General features: G+C 42.1%; 2 protein-coding genes and 1 long non-coding RNA gene across 5 annotated transcripts in view; 2 read left to right on the forward strand and 1 right to left on the reverse strand.

The window, feature by feature from the left end:
- The window catches only part of RPS6KA3 (ribosomal protein S6 kinase A3), a 62183-nt gene extending 53642 nt beyond the window's left edge, over positions 1-8541 (forward strand). For both annotated transcript variants that reach the window (XM_084844039.1, XM_084844040.1), the window contains exons 21-22: positions 976-1116; positions 2178-8541. In XM_084844039.1, the coding sequence (XP_084700165.1) occupies positions 976-1116; positions 2178-2300 (264 nt within the window). In that variant the 3' untranslated portion in view covers positions 2301-8541. The remainder of the gene's footprint in view (positions 1-975; positions 1117-2177) is intronic.
- Positions 1-13163, reverse strand: part of LOC146350034 (uncharacterized) — a 26132-nt gene extending 12969 nt beyond the window's left edge. The window contains exons 1-2 of one of the 2 annotated variants that reach the window (XR_014789169.1): positions 12910-13084; positions 7345-7411 (exon numbers count right to left, since the gene is read on the reverse strand). This is a non-coding gene — a long non-coding RNA (uncharacterized LOC146350034). Of the gene's footprint in view, positions 1-7344; positions 7412-12909 lie in introns of both variants that reach the window. The other variant, XR_014789168.1, reaches the window with a different exon arrangement.
- On the forward strand, positions 13143-27310 carry EIF1AX (eukaryotic translation initiation factor 1A X-linked). The gene is made up of 7 exons (XM_084844042.1): positions 13143-13352; positions 15278-15361; positions 21402-21505; positions 23706-23756; positions 25057-25138; positions 25243-25334; positions 26975-27310. Exons 1-7 carry the CDS (start codon positions 13337-13339, stop codon positions 26978-26980), a joined length of 435 nt encoding a protein of 144 aa, XP_084700168.1. The 5' UTR covers positions 13143-13336; the 3' UTR covers positions 26981-27310.
- The last annotated feature ends 96 nt before the right edge of the window (positions 27311-27406 follow it).

The raw sequence follows: 27406 nt of genomic DNA on the forward strand, positions 1-27406 counted from the left end.
TTTACCACTCAGCCACAGATCATCTTTATGGCTACTTTTTCGTGCACATTCCAGCTGTTTGGTGGGCATGTCACTAGTTTTACACACACACACACACACACACACACTCTCTCTCTCTCTCTCTCTCTCACACACACACACACACACACACTCTCTTAAGTTCCAAAAAAGATTACTCATTTCCTTAAAATGACAGAGGCTGTAAGTCAGGGGTAGGCAACTTTGGACCCTCCAGATGTTTTGGCCTACAACTCCCATCATTCCTCACTATTGGCTATGCTGGCTAGGGCTGATGGGAGCTGTAGGCCAAAACATCTGGAGGGCCACAAGTTGCCTATTCCTATTCTAAGCAATGCCTTGAAAATGTGATAGGCACTGCAGCTTACTATAAAAGCTATTTCCCCAGAACACCAGAATATTGCTGAACAAGTGATTTGTTTAAATTAATATGCCCAGTTATTTTCATTCTTTTATTTTAATCATTCTCTGAAAATTCTTGGTCCCATTTCTTGACAGCTGCCTACAGTCCTTGTAATATTTGAAGATATATCTGGAAATATAATAAATGGATAATTTGAAACACTTTCTCGTCTTTATGCAAAGATAGTGGGCCAGTTCACACGATCTAACAAGCCACTGCTTGTTCTAATCCCTGGTGCATGCTGGCTGCCAGTTCCCTTATTACCCACCTAGCTGCAGCTTGTCATGTCTTCTGAATCTGGACAGCATGGCTTGTTTAAGGGGGAAACAACCCTCCAATAACCCATAGCCTTTTTGTGGGTTATTCGAAGGTTGTTTCCTCTTCCTCATTAGATGAGCCATGCTACTCGGGTTTGGACAACATGACAAGCTGCAGATAGGTGGATGATTATGTATATCGCACCTGGCACATGGCATGGCTTGTTTAGACTACAATTGATTGTCTGAACCAAGTCAAACTGTGTTTGTTCAATTTAATTATTTTTTCATTCACAGGATTTGGTTTCAAAAATGCTTCATGTTGACCCTCATCAGAGGCTGACTGCTGCCCAGGTCCTAAGACATCCATGGATTGTTCACTGTGACCAGCTGCCTCAGTACCAACTAAACAGGCAAGATGCTCCACATCTTGTGAAGGTAATTCAATGTTTGTATAATTGCTCTCGAAGCTCAGTTAAGAACACCTTTGGATTTTCTTAAATGTTGAAAATTAACCATGCTCAAATTCTCCATGCCTCTTACCAGTGTCCAAAGTATCCTGTCAGTGGCTGCACTTCCATTACACATAGTTGTTTGCCCCATTATTATTTTTCCATTATGCTGCAGTCTGCCCTTACTCTTTCCAGTTTGTGTCTTCTAGATTTTCTTAGGCTAATGACCCTTTACAATACCATTTTCTTTATATTCCATAATAATGCTTCATCATTAGGACAACAAAACTAGTAATAAATTATGCTACTAACACTTCACTGTCAAGAAAACCCTTTATGTATTCCAAAGAGCAATTCAGTTACGAGCATGTGTGGATTCAATAAAACTATATAAAAACCTGAGTAAATTTATTTTGTATTTTTTTTGTCATCAACTTTAAGCCAGCAGGATACAGATGTAAAAGTTAGGCAGCTGGCAGCATCCTGCAGGTTCATGCTTTTGTGCCACTTGCACAGGCATTCCTATTTTCTCTGTTTCACAACTACACTTAGCATTATGTCTGTTCTTATGTTAATGCTAACCATAGTACACCCAAACCATAGTTTGCGCACTTTTAAGCATGGCTGAAAACTGTGGTCACTGTTAATATCAGTGCATATATACTTCTAACCAAAGTTAGCTCTGCAAGAGGGGAAGAGAGGTATGCAACTCTGTGGGGCACTCCTTATCTAACCATTGTTATGTGTGTACCTGGCCACTATGCGTGAGATGAACCAAAATTTCACAAAATAAAATTAGAGAAATGTTGCAATGTAGACATATAAATTAGGGATAATGGTTTGGTATGTGCAGAATAGTGAGCTTCCACATTATTAAAAATAATTATTTGTTTAAAATCAAAGTACTCCTAGCCATTTATTTATGTTTATATTTTCTTCATTACATTTCTATGTAATAAAGCTCTCTGGGTGGGTCACAAAAATTAAATGTATGATTGTATTGGCAATATACAGATGACAATTATTTTTAAATCCTTATATTTTTAGGGTGCCATGGCTGCTACATACTCGGCATTGAATCGCAATCAGTCACCAGTTTTAGAGCCAGTAGGCCGTTCTACCCTTGCTCAACGAAGAGGTGTCAAAAAAATTACCTCAACTGCCCTGTGAAGTGACCTCAGCTGAAACATTTGGTACCATAATAAGATGATAGCACAAATCATGGCAACAGGTAGCACATATCCAAGATACTTGCAAGCACACTGTTCCAGCTGGTACCTATTATACTGCTGCTCCTGCTTTCATCTTTTCTTCCTTTAAACTTATTGATGGCAAAACATTGCCCTTCAGATGGAATATAGAGTGGAATCAATGGAAAATGAACTATTCGTGGAGATAATGTAGAATTACGGACACCTCTTCTGTCACATTAAATACACTGAATAAAGCACTCTGCACCATATAGCATTATTTTTATAGGGAATGTTTCTTCTCCCTTTAAAATATTCTTCATTACATGTATGGATGGACAATCTATGTTAAGCACTTAGCTTAAATAATATGTTTATATTAGCACTGTATAATTTGTGCCATCCAGCATTTTATATGTTTTTCTAAACTTTTTAGAACAGTACACTTCTGTACTGTTTCCTTTTACATGCCTTCTATTTAGACTAATTAATTTGACAATTAAATCTGATTAAAAGTGGTTAATCAGTATGGTTGGACATCTCTAAAACAGCTTGACTGTTAAACAGCTATTGAATGTAAATCTGTGAATGTGTTTTTCTTTGCCTATGTCTCCCCACAGATACAGTGGGGCTGTTCACATGACATTGACAACCCACTGTGGGTTATTTTCCACGGCGAGGCTGTGGCACATGCGGGGTGTGTGCAGCTGCCATTTTGAATATACAATCCCCACTCAGTGGTTGTCATGTCATGCATACCCAGCAAGTGTGGGTGATGTGAAAGTTAAACGAATCTGACATAACCCATGGTCTATTTTAGGGTTATGCGAGGGTTATTCAACCCTCGCATAACCCACACTCACCGGATTCACACGACCTGACAACCCCTGAGCAGGATATGCAACTTGATGCCCGCAGGTGCCATGGCTATCTGAACCCAGTCATTGTTAGACATAATGGGAAACTAGACCTGTTATAACATTTAATGGTATACTAGGTTTCTCACCATTACACATGTACAATTGGTTCTGTACTGAAGCAAAAAGAAATTGCCTGTACATCTCCAGGGCAGGATTCATCTTTGGCATCCTTGGCAAAATAGTTTCACTTCACTTCAGTTATTTTGAGTTATAACTGGTTGTTCTTTTAACTTTGCTGCTTTAAGAATATGAGTTCCTCTTGCACAGTGCTAAACAGCAATAGTGTGGGGAAATACAATGTTTAAAACTAAAGTAGTGCATTGTGCAGTAATGACCATGCTAGCAAAATTTCTTGTGGCCAGGAAAATACTAATAGCGGGCCTATTCCACTCGGATGATTTTCAAACTGCAATCAGAAGCAGAATGAAATGTGCCCAATGTCTTCAACCTATTCCTAGTGGTCCTGCTGTCAGGTTTGGGCTTTTCAATTGGCATTGCTGGTCTGTAGACTGGCACCCTTGTTTATAGTGTACAATAAGGATCTAAGGCTGCAGTCCTAAACAAACATACTAAAGAGTAAGGTTCAATTAACATAATGGCACCTATTTCTGAGCTTTGTTTTTATCATTTTCTTGGGAAAGAGGGAAAAGGTCTGTGTGCCCAACTTGTTACCAGTTTGAATTGTGTTGGGATTCTTGTTTTCTGGGAAATATTGAAATTGTATTTACTGAAAAGTACAGTGTACTGAAGAACAATATAATTTTGATGGATAATCCCAGAGTTCTGCCAAAGAAAGTATTCTTTATGTAATAGTAATAATATTTCTCCCTGGTCTTGTATTTTGCCAATAATTTAGTCTCAATTCAGTGTGTTAAAGAAAATAGAAGCAAAAGAGGCAACATGTATTACCTTTTTGCTTTTATCAGATGCTTACCTTCCCTTTGATTGCTGACTCCCATGATATGCTTAGTCTTCCTCTTACTTCAGATTTATTTGTAGTACCATCCACTGCTTTACCTCATGCTTTTTTCTTACAAGCTCATGCAATTCTTTTGGTTTTATTGTTTCAGGTTTATCATAGTATTTATTTATAACTGGCGCTTTAACCCCCCCCCTTTTTGCTACAGAATAGTTTGCAATTATGCCTTTGCTTGTATTTCCCTCAGAAACCGCTATCTTAGCCACCCAGGGGCCTTTAACTTACTACTGTTTCTTACTGTTGGTTGGATTTTGGTGTTCTGAAATTCAGTTTTCTTCTATCATGCTTGAAAATCTTTTAAAGTGAATTTTCCACAGTTGTCTGCAGTCTTCATTGCAATGACAAATCCAAAATGGTTGAGCTTCTCTAACTGTGACATCAACTTAAAAGGACAGCTGTGACTCATGGTGATGATTTTTCTGGCCACTTCATATTGATCTGGTAGTATTTCAATATCTGGGCAGTAAACATCCATTATTTCTTCATGTGATTTGGAGTATTCTGTGCAAAGAATGAACCATCCACATTTTCTTGGTTGAGTTTCAGAAGTTTGGTCTACATTTACCCCAAACCTTTCTTTTTCTCTCTCTTATTTTTAACCAGAGGTTTTAAATAGACTACAATTTTACCTCTTTGACCCTAGAGCTTCATCCCTACCTATAATATTTGTCAACTACTAGTTTATCAGCACAAATTCCTCTGAACCTTTTTATAATGCCATTTATAGCTACATAAACAGATGTAAAGAGACAAGCTAAAAAAGCTGAATATTTTTTTTAGATGGAGGTCTTATTTTGTTTTCTACAAACACACAACTTAAAATCAACCCAAAGGAAACAAGCATATCACTTCCTCCAAGGTTACCCTTATTCAGTGTTGTCATAGATGGGCCAGTTGTATTTGGAACATGGCTATCATATCTTAAATTTGGCAAGGATGCTGAAATGCTTGCAGCTGTTGACTAAGGTTCCGACATTTTTGCAAATAGTTTAAAATTCTCATTCTGGAGCAAGGTAAAATAAGGCTATAGGACCTTGTCCTCTTGTTAATAAAGAGCAACCAAAAATAAGTCTGAAATGGGTAACATGCTTAACATCTTAAACCTTGGACAAATGAACTGATTTCTTGTAATAAGCTGCTGTTCCAACCTTCTGTGATCTCAGCTTTAGTAACTCATTTCATAATCTCATAGGAAACTATTTTAGTGTAAAGTGTGAAGGAAGATGTCTTTCAGGAACTGCTTCCTCATTGAAGGATTTTATTAGATGTTATAAAGTACTAGTCCTTTTGCACTTGTGCTGTTAGGTCTATCAGTAACCATAATATTGCTTCTGTAGATAGAAGATTCTTCTTTCACATAAGACTGCTCTCAAAGAGGCATGACTTTGTTTAAATTATTCCCTTAAGAATGTTATGTTTACAAAACAAGTTTGCACAGTTAGATTCAAGCATATCCAGACTTATGTTCATTTGTGGCTTTGTGACAGCCAATTTTTAGTCCAAAATCACTCAGGGTGCAATCCTAAACAGACTTACTAGGAAGTAAGCTCTGATGAACACAGTGGGACTTATCTCTGAGTAAACATGCAATAGGATTGCGCTGTAAGTCTTAGAACTCCTCTTGGAGTGAAAACTTGCATCTGACCCTAGAAAAATACTGTGAATTCCTTCAGCCTAGTGTTTCTTATTGTATTTCCCTAGTTACTGCTTATACCCTTTTCCCATACACCAATGTGAGCATTTCTTCATCTACCTAAGTTCTGCGTTAATAGTATTTTTTAGCTTCTTGGTCAACATTCTGTAGCAATAATCTTGACTTGTTTCAAACAAGACATATCTAAACTCCAGAACTTACAAGTCTATGTCCAGCTTTTCTTTGCTGTGCAGTCATCTATTAATATGGAATGGAATTTTCAATGCTTCATTGTGCTGGTTCACATGACATGGCTGGACCATGGTGGGTTATTTAACCAACGATGAGCTGTGGTGTGTGTAGCTGCCATTTTGAATATGCATTCACGGATCAGAGTGATCAGGGGTTGCACTGTGTTATGAGAACCTGGCCACTGTGGGTTATTTGAGGGTTAAAAAAACCCTTGCATAACCCAATTACTAATTGAGGGTTATGTGAGGGTTGTTAAACCTTCTAATAACCCACTGTGGCCAGGTTCGCATGACATAGCCTATAATAGTGGCCATGCGTGTGCCTGGCCCACACTGGCTCATTGTGGGTTATTAAACCCATGATAACCTGCTGTGTTGTGCGAACGTGGTCACTGAGTGTGTTTCAAAGAGTAACTTATTGCACAAGATTTTTATAGGTGCAAGATAGCAACACTGCTTCAGTTTTTACTTTTGTTTTTATAGGTGCGAGATAGCAACACTGCTTCAGTTTTCACTTTTGTTTTTGATCACTATGGGTAGTGATCTGGCAGCTTTGTTTTCACTTTTTATAAAACAATCCCATAACTAACCAAAACATAATTAAATTTACCATGCGGGAATCTTATTATAGAATGGCATATAAATCTTGTAAATAAAAAAATAAGAAACCACCAGTTCAGTTGGCCTCATTTTACACACAGATATGTTCACAGCAGACCAGTTATATTGCTGGAAGATATTTAAGCATAACACCAGGAAATGTTTAGACTGCCTGAATGCTTAAAAACCTGTTAAAATGTTCTCTTCCCCTTCACCAACTTTCCTTGGTGGGGTGGGGACAGCTTTATTAAACATTTAAACCAAGTTACTATATCAGAAAGTACAACAAAATATAATTTTGAGCTGAAAAAGAATATGATTTTGCAGTGTCTGAAAAGAGCAACCAGCCACACTGCTTTGTCTTGGCTCACCTCTCCTGTGTCCTGAAATATTAGTGTCAACAATGCCTATTGTCATAGAAAAACCAAAATATTCAAATAAATCATATGCTTACAATTGAAACTGATGTTAAAACTAGTTTACTTTAAAATAGATACCATGAGAAATGGTTAAAGAATAACTTTAGAATGTTTAGGACTGCTGACTTATCCATGATTTCTGAAGCATAATTTAGAAAGAAAGAAGTTACTAGGAAAAGATCCCACCTCTTTTATTTAACCCTTTAATTGGTCTTCACTTACCCTCAGACAACCAGTTCATGTTTCCTGTGTATTCGTAACTGTGCCTACTTAGATTCAGTCTTGGCACCTTTAAATCAGAACACTTAATTATTACCATTTTTAATTTTTAGGACCCTGAGACAGTTTTATATAAAACTTTAAAACCTCTCATTTTCTTATTCCCCACTATAAACAGGATATTCAGAATTTACTGTCATCTGATAGACAGAAGTAATTTTATTATCCTGTTATCTCTGGTAATATGAAGCAACTGTCCAGGGCCAAACAAGCAACCCATGAAAAGATGTCAGGCAGCATGACTCTCCTCACATAAGCACTGTACTGACTGACATGGGAAGCTAGAGCTTGGTTTTGACATCCTGAAACACTGTTACTCTACTTTCTTTCTATAAGGCATGAAAAGTGAGATAAACTGGAAAGGAAGAAAGATTTGAGAATTGCAGTTAGATGGCTAGCAAAGCAAAATAAATGATCCGTTACATTTTCTACATCTGAGCAGAGGAAAACTGAGATTTGCTACAGTAGCCCTTCTTAAATTCGCTATCTAGTAAAGAGTAAACAAGTGACATATTTAAAACTGAGTTTTAAATACCAAATCAGGGCATAAGGAAATAAGTGTATTTAGGTTTTTTGTTATTGTAAATGTAGTAGATCAACTAAAGCACTGCTTTTCTGATAATGAAAAGGAAGGCTTTAAGGCATGTAAATCTTTGGTAAGCAGTAATGAATGGCTTTGAACTCATGGAAGTGATGTATATGATTAGCTTTATCTTAATACTTCTGACCTAATCAAAGGGAAAGTGCACTCATGAGGGATGTAATTATTTTACAGTTTTAGTGAAGGTTGGGGGGGGGGTGTTCTACTTAAGAGATTTTTTAAAATATCAGAAAATATTTTTCTACAGTTCTGTACAATCACTCTTTATATTGACTTCCTCAGCATGGCATGCAAGTCTAGGGTACAGTAACAGGGCTTTAACTGTGCTGTACCTTTAGAGTAGAAAATTAAAATATCACCTGTCAGATGCTTTTATTAGCATCACAGAACTGAAATGCTGGTAAAAAGGCTGAAAGAACTGAATACTTTTAATTGTTTTATTGAGAGCTATGTATGTTTTTAAAAAATACTGTATATGTGTAATCAGAATTGTTCCAGACATAACCACAAATGAGCCTGGAAAGATATTATTGCTTGTATCCTTGTCAAAAGGCAGGTTTTGTAGTCTTCAAAAGAAACTGAATTTATACAGCAAATAAACTTTGAAAGACATGAATGTGTGTTTATCAAGTAATCACTCATTTCTCCTAAGTATATTGCTTAGTCAGTGTTGTTCCTAGATTGTTATAGTTTTGTAGCATAAAAATCTGCATATACTACAGGGATCTTAACTGATATGCAACTGGAACCCTGAGTGTATCAGATTGTGCTGCAGCTCGTGGTTTCAGCTGCTGTGCAAATGACAGGCAGATGCCACTCCCTTTCATAGTCATGGGGAAAGCAAAATACAAATAATGGTAGCACGTTGATAATTTGTTCCACTCCAATACTGAACTTAAACTGACGTTTTTAAAAAAGGCACTCAGGAAACATGTTACACATGCACTGATGTCATGACCACCACCACGACCAAGCACCACCCTCAAAGCAAGCTTACCAAGGGACAGAGGGGTGGACAGCAGCAGGAATGGCCAGCGACACAACATCAACCGCCAGTACTCACTCAGCCCAGCTCTGAGAACAGCAGGCCTGGGTGAGGCAGCAGCAATAGTTGCCACCTTAATTTCCCCAGGGTGTCTCAGGGCCGCAACATACTGTATGTTGAGAGTGGGGCCCAGAGGCATTGGGATAATGTAAGTAGTGGTGGCTGCAGCCGCCTTGCTTCGTGCTTGTTTTTTCAGGGCCGGGCCTACATTCTTTCCTGAAATGTAAAAAGTCAGCTGCAGTGGGCCCTCTGGGCATTTACTTGACCATATTGTATGCTGACGCCAAGCATGACTGGTGTTTTTCCGAGTTTCTCTTTAGGCACTCCTCCATGCCAATTTGTCAAATCAACAAATGACTTTAAAAAAATGTACCGGATTAAAAAAAAAACACACACTTTTGTATCTGGTCTGTTTTGGTTTTTTTAATCCTAAGTAGAATGCATATGTTGGTGAAAAATACTTTCCTTTCACCAGCTCCTGCACTCGTTCCTCAAATATTTCAGAAGATTTTAATTTAAGATATGAAGTTTAGTTAGGCTTAATTAAACAGCATGACAGTCAGACAACACCCTGATTTCACAGGAGGGGGGCTACATATTTCCCAGCACTAACACTGAGCCAAGTGCCTGATTTTTCCATAAGTTTCTGCCCCCGCCCCCCAAATGCTGTACATTGTGGCACGGGGGTGGGGGGGATCATGCAATAGCACTTGTACCATACAACTTATAGTTGGGAAATGTAACAATAGATACATGGAGCCCCACCCACATGGAAACCATTTTTGGTACCCAGCTATACATTGCTGACATAACATTTAAAATAGACCTACATATTAGAATTTTGTGCTGTTGATGAGCCAGCTGGTCTCTGAGGTGTCCCTTTGCTGCAATGTAACGGAAGCAAACAAAATGGGAAACCCCACAGGTGATGCCAAAAAGCAATGAGGTAGAGAAAATGTTTTATTCAACAAAATGAATAGTTCCAATGCGTTTTGGACAACATATAGATCCGCTGGAACTATTTTTGTTGAATAAAACATCCTTTTTTGCTATCCCATTGCTTTTTGCTTCTATTGAGTGACAAGGCTGTTCTTTATCTAGAACAGTGGTTTTAAAATAGTGATGCAGGACACAATGGGCAGTATCCAACAGCATCATTCTGCAAACTCAAATAATGCTAGTGGAACTCTGCCAAACCTTTATGTTGTGCAAGCGCTTGTGCATTACGCTTGTGCAACAGTTTGAGCAAAAGGCTGCGCAAACGTAACTTGAGTTGGATTCTCATCTTCTGCATCGTTCAGAACCTAGTTTCCATTAGTGCAATGTCACTTGTGCTAGCGGAATGACACATTTGGATACTGCCCTAGGGTTTCTCAGTAAGATAAATGGTGGAAAAGCTTTGCCAATCTCCCTCTCTGATCTGCAGTCACAGGATAGAGTTAGGTGGGTAAGCAGATCTCAAGCTAGCCATTTCTTCACTTCATTTTTTTTAGTAGAACCCCAAACCTCCAACCAGAGCAAAAGACATACTTAGAATTAAAGAACACATTCTGAGCCCAGGGATTTGTTTTTCCACGCCAGGACTGAACTGCGCTTCGTACAAAAGTCTACTCCTGGTTATCCAAAGGTTTCTCAATTTTATCAGCCTAAGTTAGGTGATAATGTCATTTTGTTGCTCTTGTTAAATAATGGGGAGTCAACAAGCTTTGCTGATCTATTGCAAATCGCCCAAAGCTCTACTTTTGGTCTACTTTCCTGATCGACTTTCTCCCCAGCAGTGCCCTTTAGGCCTGTTACTAGCTCCCTCTGAACTGATTGGCCCTACAAGAGGCCCTCCAATCCTTTTCCACACACACATTCCTTGCAGACAAATCAGCTGCTCCTGAAGCAGCAGCATTTGAAAACTACTGATCTAGGATGTCAAACCTGTTTAAAATGTTTCTTGTTGCCAGAAAGCTAGCATAATGAGCAGGATACAATTGTGCCCTTGTGCAGGTGGCCAGGCCCACTAGTCCTGATGCAAATGTACTCCCTACTGCTGGCAGGCATGATGTAGTATTTCTGGGGGCAAGCCCCCAAATGAGCAGAAATGCTTGTGTCTGGAAGGGACAGATTGCACCCCTTCCAGAAACTAGCATTTTTGCTTGTTTGGGGGCTTGCCCCCATGAGTGCTACATTGTGGCCACCAGCAGTAGGGGCTGCACGTATACCGGGACCAGCGGACCTGGCTGCCTGCACAAGGAACCTGCCTATTTTCTCCACATCTATGAACAGAAGACATAGAAAAAACCAGGGCTGGGTAATATTTTTATGAGGACCAACCAAAATGACACAAAATAATGAGCAAAATTTCTCAAGAATTGTTAATCAGAATTGATGTTAAGCAAAGCTGGCAGAGAGAAAAGAAAAGTTGTCTTGATGTTGCCATAAAGTCTGCCTTTAGGATGCTTCCAGACAAGGCTTTTATTCTTCAATTGCTCTAGCTCAAAACCAGAATTTTATATAGGGTCTAGACAACATCTTACATTTCTAACCCACCACTTCTTCCATCTTTTTTTAACAGAAAAATTCTGTTAACGATGAAACCATGGAATAGATGCACAATGCCTTTTGAATGATATCACTAGGAGCTGTCCACCTGAAATCTTAAAGTAGAGCATAGGAGGAGCTACTTAGGGTGCAATCCTATGGCCCCTAGACATTGGGGGGCTATAGGATCCTGGGATTCCCCACTCTGTGGTTGGAAACAGTGCTCTGATCTCAGGAAGGGGAGTTGGAAATCTTGTCCCACTCCCCTGACCTCTCATTCCTGGCACAGAAAGAACCAAGGTCGGAAAATCAACCCTGGGAAAAGGGTGCATTCTGGTGGGAGACTGGAGAGGCCAGGAGTTAACCTGAGCCTCTTCCAGCCTCCTTCCTTCCCCTCTGAAGCGCTGTTGCTAAGATGCCTATGCCTATCTAGTGAAATATGTGGGGCCGTAGGATTGCGCCTCCACCGCTCCTCCTGCTCTGCATTGGATGATTGGAAGCCTCCAAGTTCGGAGGCTTCTGATCATCGAGGGCACAATCGATAGTATTGTGCGCTTAAGGGGATCAGGCTCAATTAGGTGCTTCATCCGTAGATTGTAGTTAGAATTGCTGAAATGCACATGGCTCATCCCCCATTTTTTATCTCTAGCCTTAAAAGATCCCTGTCAGGTGGAACAAAGAAGTAGACAGAAACAGCAGTTTTTATATTGTGGAAGGATCCTTAAACTGGATGAAGATTATTTTCTATCACCCAAAGATGGGACTTTTCACGGTTGCATTCCCTCCACTCATTAGGTTCTACTACCCAATTTGGTTTCTATTGCCTTTTTTTTTAACCTGCCACACCACCTAAAAATAATCTCCAGCTTTACGTATAAAAACCCATCATGTTTCTTTTTTACTTATGTGCTCTACTTTTGTCTTTTGCTTCAGGCTGGAGACAGAGCAAACGCGGCTTGAGCTGGTTTGATGAAAGGGCGCGGGATAGAAGCGTATATATTTATTTAGCACGTGTAAACCCCCCTTTTCTTGTAAACAGTAACTGATCATGCTGCAATCCCACGCACACTTAATTGAGCGTACGCTCCTTTGAGTCCAGGGGCAGTTCTTTTCGAGCAAACTACTGGACGCAGGACGGGCGCTGTGAATTCACCGTCTCAGGGCGGGATCCTACGCATGTTTAGGCCGGGGGGGGGGGGAACAAGCCTACAGCTCCCGGTATCCCTCAGCCAGCGGGGCAGGGCTGGGAGTTGTAGGGCTTTTTTCCTGCCCAAGCTTGCACAGGATCGCGCCCTACGATGGGGAATCAGGCTGCAGCCGTACGCACACTTACTCGAGTGGACGCTCCATTGAATTCAGTGGGGCTGAGCAGGGGCACGCGAAGCACCGCGCCGACACGAGCAGGCGAGGGGGGCGCGCCACTCTCCGCCCCCCCCCGTGGCGTTCGCGCGCGCGCGTCCCCGGCACGCACCGCGCCTCCGGGGCGCGGTTCCTCCCGCCAGGAGCGGGCGCTGCAGAAGCGCCTCCCGCGCCGCGGGCGGAACTTGCGCAGGCGAAGCGCATTCTGGGGCAGACGACGGCGAGGGGGAGGCTTCCTTCCTCGTTCCCTCTCGGCGGGGCCTGCGCTGCACGCCTCTGCTGTCGCGAGAAGCGCGTCACTGCGTCGCGTCCTCTCCTCTCCCCCGCACCTCGACCGGGCGCGTGAGAAGGGCCCTCTTCCCTCCGCTCGCCTGTGCCGCCGCCGCGCCCGCTAAGCAGCCATGCCGAAGAATAAAGGTGAGGCCTGCGCGCCCCTCCCAGCTTGGTCTCCGCCGACACGGGGTGGCGCCCCCCCCCGCTTCTCCACCTCCGCCGCTTCTCTCCCGCTGTCGTTTGGGGCTGGCTGAGCGCCGCCGCCGCCGCCCGGCCCGGCTGTCGGTTGGGTTTAAAGTTCGCTGCCGCCGCCTTTCTGCTTTGCTCGTTCAAGCCCTGTCGCCTTGTGAGGAGCCGCGGGCGCCCCGTCCCCTCCCTGTTCGGAAAAGCAGTATAGAAATGCAGCAAGGGCACAGTCCTATGTATTCTTAGACGGGGAAAGCCCTATAAATGCTGGCTGGGGAATGCTTGGAGTTGTAGGACTTTTCTCGGTCTAAATATGCGTAGAATTGCACCCGTAGAAAATTAAATTTGGAAATGCGAACATAGGAAGAGCCATGCTGGATCAGACCAAGGGTCCATCTAGTCAGGCATTCTGTTCACACAGTGGCCACCCAGCTGCCTGCGGGAAGCCCACAAGCAGCGCGTGACTGCAATAGCACCCTCCCACCCATGTTCCCCAGCATCTGCTGTACATAGGCATACCAGCTCTGATACTGGAGGTAACATATAGCCATCGATACCCTTATTCTTCGTGAATTTGTCCAATCCCCTTTTAAAGCCATCCAGATTGGTGGCCATCACTATGTCTTGTGGCAGTTAGTTCCATAGTTTATGTGCTGTGGAATAATTGTTTAGCGACTATCTCATCCTTGTTTTTTGGTTGTTGCCTGACCAAATCCTCAGGATGGATAGCGTTAATCAGTTAATTAAATAACTTCAGAATGTTAATGTTAGATTCTGAACTTCAAAATATATTTTCCCCTAGTACATAGAATAAAGTACTGGTGTAAATGTTTCCCAAGCTTATTTCATACAAGTAAACCAATAGTACGTTTTGTGATGAGTCATAGAAATTGGCTTGGTACTAGAACTTCTTAAATACTACATATACGTATGCACATACGCAATTGCAAAGTATTGGTCCAGTGGCAGCAGGAGGGGGCATATTATTATGTACAATAAATCCCACCAAAGTACAAGTCTGATACACATCAGTAGTAGTTATGCATACTGAAAACATGGAGGGTATGTGTTTGCTTTTGGTTTGGTCTTCTGGCAGTATAATTTTGAGGCACGTTCATTTCTACATGTATTTCTACATAGCATTTGCAAGTGTTTCAGAACAGGTGTAAACTTTAATGTATCTGGTATGAACTTGTCTTTTTTGGCACAAATCACACTTCTATATAAAGTTAAAAACAAACAAACTTCTGAAGTAAATTATATACTGTATATTAGCTTACACTAGATTTGGATGAGGTGTGTTGCTTTACCTCCTGTTAGAACATATAAAGTTATCTGTTATGTTAAGTGTTAACTGGGAAAAAGTCTCAACAAATCAAAACAAAATTAAGATATTCATTGAGATCATAACACTATCGAAACTAAATCCTGTTTTATTCCTCCTCCTGGCCACGCAAGAGGAGGAAACAGGAGCATGTGAGCCTGAGGCTTTGTTCAGGCCCCTTTCTATTCATAAACCATGGTTTAGCATTGTGTGAACCATCTCAGTTTGCATGGGCACCTTGGGTTAATTACAGGTTAAACAACCCAGAGTTAACTTAAAATTTATGTTGAAGGATTTTAGTGAAAATAGCTCATAGCAACTGCTACCTTTAGTGCCAACACTTGGAGCATCTTTGGAGTTCTAAATTGGCTTAACCCACCTCTATGCTTTTTGTATTGGATGGTAATCTACTGTACTACAGTACTTTCAAACTGTATGGGAAAAGTGCAGAAGGGTGGTTGGGGGGGGGGGGTCCTGCCAAAGATTCCACTGATTTTGTCAAGACTGGTTTTCATGCAGGATTTCAAATTTTGGTTAACCATTCTTTCTTGCAATTTAGGTAAGGGAGGTAAAAACAGAAGGCGAGGCAAGAATGAGAATGAATCAGAAAAAAGAGAACTGGTGTTCAAAGAAGATGGACAAGGTGAGAGAGAGAATTTCATCTTTTTTCCACTGTATGCATAAATAACATTGAGCAGTTAATATTATTTTGAGTGCTTAAAACTGTGGTGAGTTATGGAGAGACATATTTGTGGCTCCCCTTAATTAGGGAAGGTTGTATTGACAAAGACAGGCCTGTCCAGATTTCACTCAGATGTGAAGTACATGTACTTCATGTACTCATGTACTCTTATCATAAAGAAAACTGCTGTGTAAAATAGAAAGAAGCAACAAGGAAAATGGAGGGAACAGATCAGAATATATGATACAAGAATCGAGGACGGGTGGGATGGAAGAATTTGGGGAAAATGTTGATATTGCATACCTGAGCCTCTCCAGAGAGATCTGTTTTGGTCTAGCACACTTTTTAAACAGTATCAATCTGATATTGGGAACCAGTGGGCTCCTTTTAAAGTCCCAGCTGGGAATAAAGTTAATGATTGATTTCAAAATGACTCCAGTTTAAGATAAACATAGGTTATATTGGTATTGCATTCTAAAAACAAGTCTAACACACACTCCCGGGTTACATGGGATCTCGTAATGTTAAATTCCTCATTGGGATATCAAGAAGCCCTGGATAAGAAAACAGAAAAGAATGCAAAACAGGAATCACTAAATGCCTGGGTGAAATACGTAGTAAATGTAGTGGAAGGGGTCCAGTGAACCCCAATAGCCTAATAGGAATTTGTTTTTTCAGATGAACATTGCAAATTAGAAATCAGTGTTTGAAATTTGTACATGTGAGTGTTAAATCCTGTGTCAAGATAAAACCAATCTGGAGCAGCCCCTATGGCAGCCTTCCCCAATGTGGTGCACTTCACATATTTTTGGACTTCAGCTCCCAACATTCCTGACCATTGGCCATGCTGACTGGGGCTGATAAAAGTTGATGTTTTATCAACTGGCTTATCCAAAACATCTGGAGGGCACCAGGTTGGGGAAGCCTGCCCTATATTAAAATTTACTTCTGGGGTCTAACAGATCTCTGCAGTGCTTCACAGTAAGGACTAATTCTGCTCCAGCTAAAACCAATAAGGTGGTGACTGAGCAAACTGACTGGGATAGCTGCCTCAGGTTTGAGATTGAACCTTATATTCCTTTTATCTTGATATGCCAGTAGCCTGCTTTTTTCTTTCTTTCTATTATTTATTTTACAAATGTATATCCTGCCGTTTTTCTCTGAGGGCAACCCATGGCAACTAACAATTCATATCCTTGAATGCCTTTTTTGGTAGAAAGGTGAGGTACAAGTCAGACGAACAATTAATATCCTAAAATAATATAACAAACTACTTTGTAAAAACAGTAACAACATTCAGAATATAAACATAAAAAAAATAAAAAAACTTTGGTAAGGAACTAGCAGTCAACAGAGTGAAGCCAAAAATGAAAACAATCAAACAGTATTTTGATATATAACAGCCCCCATATAGCAGGGGGCCAGAACATACCGAGGCTGGGCAGCAGGCGCTGGCGGAGTGCTAGGGGCAGGCCATGCCAGGTAAGGGGAACAAGAGAGAGATGTGTAGTATCTGTCCCCTGCTCTGGGCCTGTCCAGTGCCAAAGGATGGCTGGGGGAGGCATGACTCCATCTTCTGGCCTTCATTTGCTGCTCTGCAATGCCAGATATGTTACCCAGAAAACCTCCCTCATCCATGACATGATCCTGGATGAGGGTGCAGACCTGGCATGTATTATGGAGACCTGGCTGACCGAGGCTGCTGCTCCAACCCTTGCAGCCATGTGTCCAGTCGGATTTTCGTATGCACAGCAGCCAAGGGCTGGGGATCGGGGAGGGGGAGTGGCTGTTATCTACCGAGAGTCCTTGGTCTTCACCAGACCCCCTCTCCAGGAGACCAAGGTTGCTGAGTGCATGTACTGGAGGTTGGGCCCGAATGGCAGTCTGGGGATTCTGCTCGTGTACTGTCCACCCTGCTGCAAGACTGACTCCCTGGCTGAGGTGCTTGAGGTGGTCTCTGATGTGCGTGTACAGTCCCCTAACTTATTGGTGTTGGGGGACTTCAACGTACATTCGGAGGCCATCCTCACAGGAGCACCTCGGGACTTCATGGAGACCATGGCTTCCTGGGAGCTGCACCATATTCTAACTGGGCCCACCCATGTAGCTGGTCATGCACTAGACCTTGTGTTTGTTTCTGGAGATGCAGGGAGTGATCTGGAAGTCGGAGGTATATCCACCACCACCCCCTTGTCATGGTCTGATCACTGTCTGGTGACGTTAGACTTCTCGTTTCCACAACCCCTCCGCAGGGGTGGAGGACCCATTAAAATGGCCCGCCCCAGGCGTCTTATGGATCCGAATGGATTCTTGAATGCGCTTGGGGATTTTCTGGGGCACGCCAACAGCCACTTGGTCGAGACCCTGATGGGTGGCTGGAATGCCGCAGTCACTGGGGCATTAGATCAGGTGGCTCCGAAACGCCCTCTCCCCCTGAACAGGGCTCGGACTGCACCATGGTTTAATCTGTGGTTACAAGCTCTGAAACAGGAGGTGAGACGGCTAGAGCGCCGGTGGCCGAAGTCTCGCTCCAAAGACAATCAGACACAGGCTAGAGCTGTATCTTTAGCCTATCACGTGGCGGTGAAGGCAGCAAAAAAGGAATATTATGCTGCCTCTATCGCGTCCGCAGAGTGCTGTCCCAGGACGCTGTTCCAAGTGGTCCGGAGCCTGGTCGGTCCTGTGGCTCCTGAACCACTGGAGCATTCTAAGGCCTCCTGTGAGGCCTTGGCAAGGCACTTTGCAGATAAAATTGATCAGATTAGGAGTGTTACTCTGCATGCTGTGGATACAGTTAGTGAGCAAGAGGTGGCCTGTGGCAAACAGGTTTTGTGGGATCGGTTCCAGCTTCTTCCTCCTGATGAAGTGGACAAGGTGCTTTCATCGGTACGGCCGACCACCTGCTTACTTGATCCTTGCCCATCTTGGCTCATTATGGGCTGCAGAGAGAGACTGGGTGAGGGATCAGGGTGGTGGTGAACGCCTCCCTTGAGGAGGGAGTGATGCCATCAGCCCTCAAGGAGGCAGTGATAAGACCGCTCTTAAAGAAGCCCCCCTTGGATCCTCAAGTTCTGAACAACTTTCGCCCAGTCTCAAATCTGCCATTTTTGGGCAAGGTGATTGAGCGGGTGGTGGCGATGCAATTGAAGGCACATTTGGAAGAAAGTGATTATCTAGACCCATTTCAGTTGGGCTTCAGGCTTGGGCATGGGACAGAAATGGCCTTGGTCGCCTTGGTGGATGATATGAGGAGGGCTCTGGTTAGGGGTGAATGCTCCTTCCTTGTTCTCCTCGACCTCTCAGCGGCTTTCGATACCGTTGACCACGGTATCCTCCTGGACTGCCTGGAGGGGTTGGGCATTGGTTTTGCGTATTGCGTATTGCGGTGGTTCCAGTCCTTCTTCTCTGGCAGGTACCAGAGGGTAGCGCTGGGAGAAGAGGTTTCGGACCCATGGCCACTCACTTGTGGGGTGCCACAGGGTTCCATCCTCTCACTGATGCTATTTAACATCTATGTGAAGCTGCTGGGGGCTATCATCAGGAGGTTTGGGGTGCGGTGTCATCAATATGCGGATGACACGCAGCTCTACCTCTCGTTCAAATTTTCACCAAGGTTGGCCGTAGAATCCCTGTCCAAATGTCTGGAGACGGTGAGTGGCTGGATGGGGAGGAATAAGCTGAAGCTGAACCCTGACAAGACCGAGGTATCTTTGGTGGGAGACAAGAGGAGGCTGGGGGATGTTGACCTGGTGTTGAATGGGGTACGGCTACCCTTGAAAGACCAGGTCCGCAGCCTGGGGGTCATTTTGGACTCCCAGCTGTCCATGGAGGCTCAGGTGTCAGCTGTGAGCCGGGCAGTGCTGTATCAACTCCATCTGATACGGCGGCTGCGCCCCTTCCTTCCCGACCATCTGCTCCCATCGGTAGTACATGCCCTGGTCTCCTCTTGTTTAGGCTACTGTAATGCGCTCTACATGGGGTTACCCTTGAAGACGGTTCGGAAACTGCAGCTGGTACAGAACGTGGCGGCTTTCCTGATTAAAGGCAGCCACTGGCGGGATCACATCACTCCAGTGCTGAAGGAGTTGCACTGGCTACCAGTTGTTTTCCGGCCAAATTCAAGGTGTTGGTTTTGACCTTTAAAACCCTATATGGTTCCGGCCCAGCCTATCTTAAGGAGCACCTCCAGCAACACCAGATAGGCCGCTCAACAAGACCAGCCTCGGATGGCCTTCTCTCTGTCCCATCGGCCAGGACAGCTAGACTGGTGGGGACGAGGGAGAGGGCCTTTTCTGTGGTTGCCCCCACTCTGTGGAACTCCCTCCCTAGGGAACTCCGCCATGCCCCCTCTTTAATGAGCTTCCGCCATGCATTAAACACGTGGTTGTTCAGGCAAGCATTTGGGGTGGGTTAGGGTATTTTAGAAAAAGTTTTTATTGTAGAATGTTATTGTTTTAAACTGTTTCATTATACGCTGTACATTGCCCAGAGTGGCTGGGTGACCAGCCAGATGGGCGATTAATAAATTTAATAATAATAATAATAATAAAATAAAAAAAACAGTAGTCAGGTGGCTCAAACATTTTACAAGAGAGTCAGGTTTTTGCCTGCTGTGTAAAGCCAAGTAGCATCTGGGGTTCCTTGGAGAACGCATTCCACAATGTTGGTGCCACTACCAAAAAAGAGGTGCTCCTAATAGACATCCATCTTTCCTCATTTGGTAAAGATACCTGGAGCAAGGCCTCTGAACCCATTGATTGGCACAGATAGAAGAGAATGACCTCTCAGGCCCTCTTGCTCAGGTTCTGTACTCATCTATTAAAGAGATGAGATGGGCAAGGACGGAAATGACATAAGGGTAAACAGATGGGTAAGATGCAAATCACACAAGGTTGGAGTAATATGTTCTGACCATTTCAGACTGGCCATCATCTTGGCTGCAGCACTTTGTACCACTTGAAGTTTATGAATGCTTTTTAGGGGCAACCTCAGGAAGAATTACCTGGTTCATACATAACGACAACACAGAGTACGGGTTGAATCATAGATTATCGTTGAATCGTGCGTTGTCATTACATGTGAACCTTGCACTATAGTTTAAGTATTAGTTGTTAACCATGAACAGCCCAGACTTCACAACCCAACAACAAACCATGGGTTCTCTTCCTGAGTTGTTCATGGTTAGCAGCCCAGAGTTAAACCATAGTGCAGGGTTCACATGTAATGACAAGCCATACTTTGGGTTGTCATTATGTGTAAACTAGGCCAGTGTGTTAGAGTAATCAAGCTTGGTGGTAACTTGGCATGAAAGGCTGTGGTGAGGTCTAACTTAATCCTGAGAAGGCTGTAGCTGGTGAGCCAGCTGAAGCTGGTAATTGCCGCTGTTTCAACCTGAGATTCTGAAAGATTTCAGGATCAAGGAGTACCTAATCCTTTAGGGAGTATAATTGTGTCCAGAACAGGCTGCTCCCTAATCCTGGAGCAGAAGGGCTACCAACCAGCAGTACTTCTGTCTTATCTGAATTTAGTTTGATTGTCCAGTCCCTTACAGCTAACAGGCAATAGTTCAGGATTTCCACTACCTTCCTAGGACCTCATATAAATGAGAGAGAGAACATGCACATTGGGTGTGATGAGCATACTGATAACTCCTCAGGCCAAATTATGTTCTGATATATCATATTGTAAAAGGCCCCAAGACCCAAAACATATCTGAAGTTGTCTTGCTTTATCTGGACTTGAAAGGTGGATCAGTCGGTGGATCTAGGAATGCAGTAGTAGTGACTATAGCTATCTTGCATTGAGACATGTATTTTTGCTGACTGGATCCATTTTTGTGTTTAGATTTAACATGTATCTATTAAAAACCTGAGATTCTGCCTCTGGTTGATTCAGTAGCTCAAAATATTTTTACTTGAGCAAAATATAAGTTGTAACTGTAAATATATTTTGGTTCTTCTATATAACTGTCAAAACTTAACTGTTGTACCATCTCTTCCAGAGTATGCCCAAGTTATCAAGATGTTGGGGAATGGCAGACTGGAAGCATTATGTTTTGATGGCGTAAAAAGGTTATGTCATATCAGAGGAAAGTTGAGAAAAAAGGTATGTTAAAGCCACTCGGGTATATAAAACTTAAAATTAAAAACCTACTGTCAGCTATGCATATTTCCCACCATTGGTTCCAAAAGCCTGTACTTGCTGAAATGAAGTGTGTAATTGAAGCAAACTAATCACTTGAAGGTTGTTTACTTGAGTAAATGGTTTCCAATGACAATTTATTTAGTGATATTTCTATAAAATCATGCTTGGTACCCTGGTTCGTTGAGGACTAACCTAGAAGATGGGTTTGGCATTACTATATTTTGGACCCTGTTGCTGCACTCTCCTCACCTTCTGTCAACTGTTCCAAAACATCCTTGGCTGACACCACCACCATTTGTTCTCTCTGACCTGGTCTACTGAGTATATCTAGAAAAATATAAACCATTCTGACTTTTCTCACATCTGCTTCAATCCCTTCTCTTTTCCTTGCTAAGTAACTGTACTGAAGCTACACTATCCTAGCACTGCAGACACACTGTAGCAGTAAGAGACATCCCTGCTGCTGAGGTAGTGCAGTCTTGTGATGATGCAATTTTTTCTAACTTTTAAATAATAGCCCCTCATTTTTCTGTTGTCTGGGCCTTGGAGGTGGCATCTTGGTTATGCAGTGCTACTTCTTTTTCCTTGTGGTTTCCCTGTTCCAGGTTGCACAACAACAAATCATGTGAAGTCTTCATATAGTCCAGTAAAGTTAGGAAAAATACATGAGAAGTTTAAAGTAACTGCAAAAGAATTTACTTTTTCAAACAACAATCAGACTAGCATGAGAAACAGTGTACTAAAACCTGTAATGTCCCACTTGATGCAGAAGGTTTTTCCCAGGTTTTATTACAGGGTGATAGGGCTGACCACTCAGGGCACTGCAGTTCGCTTTCCTGTAGTATATTTAGAATCTCCATAAGGTTGTTGAGGCCTCTTTCCAGGCTTTGAGAAGCAGAGGGGCCTTACTCCAACTAAACAGAAAGTGACCCATTAACAGCACAAGACACTGGCAATAATGACACCCCAGTACCAATAATAGCCACTATATATAGAAATGAATAAGGAACTTGTATTATGCGTCCCACGATAAGCTTTGGGTTACTTCAGATCATATACCCTTACCTTCAGGAGAGTGTCCTTTATGGCATAGAATGTATTGGCACCAACATTTGGTTGGTTGCAAGACACTGTCAGACATGGCACTCCCATGCCAATAATAGCCAGTGTATTTAGAAATGAGTAAGGAACTGAGGATGTGCATCCCAAACTAAGCATTGCACCACCCCAAATCAGATGCTCACACCTCCAGGACAGTGTCCTCTATGAGATGGCATAGCATTACATCTGGTCCAGTGGTTCTGGGTGCAAGACATCGTCAAGCATTTAGGGTGGCAGAAAACTTGTGGTGGAGTGCGCACTCTCTGTTCTTTATTCATTTCTACCCACATTAGCTATTATTGGCATGGGGCATGCTTGACAGTGTCTTGTGCCCAAACAAAGCATGTGACTTTGCCAGAAGATCATGACAGAGACTGTTAACATCAACAGATATTGATGCTGATATAGCAAAAGAAACTTACGAGATTAGCTGTAGAAGTGGCAGAGGTTTTTTGTTTTTGTTGTGAATGATCATTGATGTCTGAAAGAGACACAAATGGCCCTATTAAATGTTTGAATGTTTAAATAGCTATTTTTTGTATTTAAAGAGAACCATTTCACCCATAGAAGCAGAGATAAATGTTACTTTTCAGTAATTTTCAGTAACAACTTGGAATTTTTTAAAAAAACTTTTGCATCCAGTTGGGCACTGCAACTTTTAGTATGTTATGTGAATTAAGCTTTGAACCTATTTCAGCAGTATGGTGCTTAATGCCACTCCATGCTCAGCGGTTGAACAGGTAATTGAATTCTGTAGCATCCAAGCTAGGATGTGTTCTTAATGGTCAGCCCTGCTATCTTTCTTAAGACAAATCCATCATTAGCTTAGAAATCTTCAGATAACTTTAGTTGTGCAGTAGTAAGGCATGCTGGATTCACTAACATTATGGATCTATATGAAATTAATGGCAAATGTTTGGGGTGGCTGACATGCTTTGAGGAAAAGAATTCTGAACTTTTTTGAAGTTCAGAAAATCTTACGATCTTTTCTAAATATTAGATTGCAATTGAGGAAGAAGCTCAGGACATTGAATTTTTCAATTGTTTGTTTGAATTTTAGGTTTGGATAAATACATCAGATATCATATTGGTGGGTTTAAGAGACTACCAGGTAACTATCTTACGTTTGGATTTTTTGTAACAAAAGGGTTCCCAGGCACTGGTTGAGTCAGTGATGTTTTATTCTGAATAAAACCTTTCCTTTCTATAGAGGGTGTGAATATGAGAAACACAAATATTCTTGCTCCCTCTTTTGAATCTGTTTTATAAATCTACCTATCCCAAATGGTGTCTTACAGAAAAGGGAAAGGAAAAACTAAAATGTGTGGAATATATCCTGAAGCATGCTTTGTTTAAAGGCCGAGTTACTGAACTTTGATAACTTTGGATTTCAAAACATTTCTGAATGCTGCATCTCAGACCAGACAGTAAAGGCTGAAAAATGGGAAGCTGGCTCCCCCCCCCCCCCAAATCTCAACTCTTCTCCCTGGAATTATCCAAGCAGCTTCTGTCTTGGCAAAGACATGGGTTGTGTTGGGCAAGGATGGTATCAATGGCTCCTAGCCCCAGTGGCCATATACTAGAAAAACAGTGGAAGTGACTTCAGTGAAGGTTTATTGGGTAGTGAAGGCAGGGTGGGAGAGACCTGTATGAAACACTTCTTTTCCACTAGTGAAATGTCTGCCTCTTCATTCTCCCTTCCTGCCCTGTGCTTGCTTGAGTTCAGCTTCAAGGTAAGTAGTAGTATGTATATGTGAGATTCTGAGCTGTGGTTGTATTTCTGGTAAGAATACTGGGTGGTGCAGTATCGCCTAGCTGCCACTGTGCCATAAACATCAATATACCTACCTACCTGAGCTGTGCAGAGGGCAGGGGTGAGGAGATGCTTGTTTCACCACTGGGAAGGTAGGAATGAATAGCACAGACTTCCCTGCTGCCCATTCCTACATGCTGAAGGTAAATGGGAAAAGAAGGAATGGAGGGACTGAACTCCATCAAAGTTAGTAAATTACCAAATTTTGACACAGCTAGGCTGTGTCAAATACATGGCATTCGTATAGTGCTTTTTGAGAGTCAAAAGGGGTTCACATTCTCAGTATTTTTCATATGTGCCAGGAAGCAGGCCTGAGAAAGTGTGGGCTTCCCTTGCATTACCTAATAATGAAAGTCAAGCTCCTTGGTACATAGTTCAGTCTTTTACCTGCTACAGTACAACAGATGATGATGATGATAATAATAATAATACATTATTGAGAAGTGCATGTATCTGGTAAAGTAGAACCTTCCAAGCGAAAGCATGTAAGAATAAATTGGTCTCTAAGGTAAAAGTATTTTAAATGTTCAGACAAAGTACGTTTTTAACAAGATGAAATTCTTCTGAAATACTATTTACTAATAACAATATGATTTAGGATAACAAGGCTGATGTCATTCTAAAGTACAATGCAGATGAAGCCAGAAGTCTGAAGGCTTATGGAGAACTTCCAGAACATGGTAAGAATTTCTCAGAACAAATCAGGTTGTTCTGATGAAGGAGAGAAAAATGTAGTAAAACATCTGTTGAAATGTGCTTCTAATTTGTTTAAATCTTTCTTTAGCTAAAATTAATGAAACTGATACATTTGGGCCTGGTGATGATGATGAAATCCAGTTTGATGATATTGGAGATGATGATGAAGACATTGATGATGTAAGTACCTGGAAACTATTAACCTTACTATTAATATAGCTGTTCAAAGGGGCAGTATGCTAAAACTTTGCAGTTTCTAACTCTAAAGCTTGCCTTGGGGTCCAAAAATTGTATCTGAGCTTGGTAGCCAGGATTTATCCAGCAGGAATATGGTAAAAGTACCTGAAGTATTTGCGGAGAGCCTTTCCACTGAGCAAGTATAACCTTCCATATTCTCCCCTCCCCACACAGTATTAAGGAGGCAGACATATGGTACAGATGGCATTGGTCCCCCTATATGTTTGGGTCCCTGCATGTCTCGTTTTTTGAATAAACACTGCCTAGTCTTCCTAGAAAGTAAACCATAAATTACTAGAAAATACAGATTCCCTCTCACAAAAACCAGGCCTGGTTTTTCCCAACTCCCATTCAGCAGTAATTCAATTCAGCTGGCGCGTGCTGTCCCCCTCCCCCATTAATTCATTTTGAGGGAGTTGGTGTGAAATGTCTTTTTTGCTGTCATCAGCTTTCTGTAATTAGGCGCATGCTGAAGCCCATTGATTTCATTTGTGCCAGAACATGTTTCCCTCCACGCAAGACGTGTGCTCCAGGTTTTTCCTTTCCCATTGGAGTTGGACTCATTTATTTTACATGGGATGTCACATTCACAAACCTTTGGGTGGCCGTGTGGCCAATGAATACTTCGTGGCTGCCTGGGCATGCCCCTGTCCCAAGGCACAGAGTCTGTTCCATGGCTTTGCGCTGCATCTCTAAAGTGCAGCATCAGGTCAGTGACAAGTAAACATGCCTCTGCCACCCCCCTCCAGCAAACAGTGGAGGAGGCATACCTATATCCAGATAGGCTCAGAGACAAGCCAGTGCACCTCTATGCTTCCCCTGCAGCTCAGAGTGAGAGAGGGGAGGCAAAGATTTGTTTTGGCTCTCTGCTTGCACTTCCACAATTACAGAATCTAAAGAAATCACTGGCTTCCACCCATCTTTGGGGCTGGATGGGGGTCAGGGCTCATTGCTCCCCTCTGCAGTTCTAGTAATGCAACAATGTCTTGGGCTTGTGTCACTTGCCCAGAGCTTAGCTAAACTCTCACCGTGGCCAAGCAAGATTGCCTCTTGGCATTCTTACTTGCCAGGATTAAAACAACAACCACAGCCTTGTCCCAGGCACGTTAGCAAATGCTTTTGTAAAACACTGAGCTTGTCACTTGTTCAGTGGCTTACTTGGAGGTGTCCTACTGCCCAAACAATTGACCAGAAAGCCATTTCTGTGCATGAACGGATAGGTCTATATGCTTCCGATCTCAGGGGTTTGTATTTAAGTATCTGAAAATTAACCTTATTAAATTTGCTAGCCAAGTAGAAAGATTAAAGCTTTTTTCAGGCATAGAAATGGAAACTTGTCAGAAGGTCTTAGGCTGCAGTCAAGGCAAAGTTAAGCACTTCCAGAACATTGCTATCAGCAAGACAGAATAATCCACATCATACAAGGGCAGTTTCTTTCAAACTGAGAAGAGTTGTTCAGGGAGACGAGAGACCAAATATCATGGATTCTATTTTACATAGTATTTATTATCTGAACTAGTAAAATTGTAATTACACTATAGTTATTTCATGATCTTTTCATATACCTTTTCTTTCACTTACAGATCTAAATGGAACTGAGAGGTATACATTCCAACTTTCCACCTCAAGAATTTTGCTTTAAAGTCCCTGTCTTTAAGAAGACTGAAACTGCACAGCATTTGTAGTTACAGCAAACCAATCTCAGCCCAATGTTTTTAAGTATTTATATTTCTTTAAAAACAGATAATGTTGGACTCGCAAAAGTTAAATGATATATTACAACTATTTTTCTCTTTACCATAGACTTTTACATCAGTGTGTAAATACACTTACTATAAATTTCCATGTTTGCTCTAACTGTTTTCACCACTAAACTTCACTAAACCTGTTTTTCAAAATAAAAAAATTCTTGCCCTATATTTATCATGGATTTTGATTAAATACCCATTCAGGTTAGTGTCCAATCTGCCAGTGCAGTGTCTTTTCCTAGTATTCCTTGAAGTCAACTTGTAAGA

This window comes from Heloderma suspectum, chromosome 3 (genome assembly GCF_057233095.1).
Source record: "Heloderma suspectum isolate Gila_16-S chromosome 3, 16-S_ref, whole genome shotgun sequence".
NCBI lineage: Eukaryota > Metazoa > Chordata > Lepidosauria > Squamata > Helodermatidae > Heloderma > Heloderma suspectum.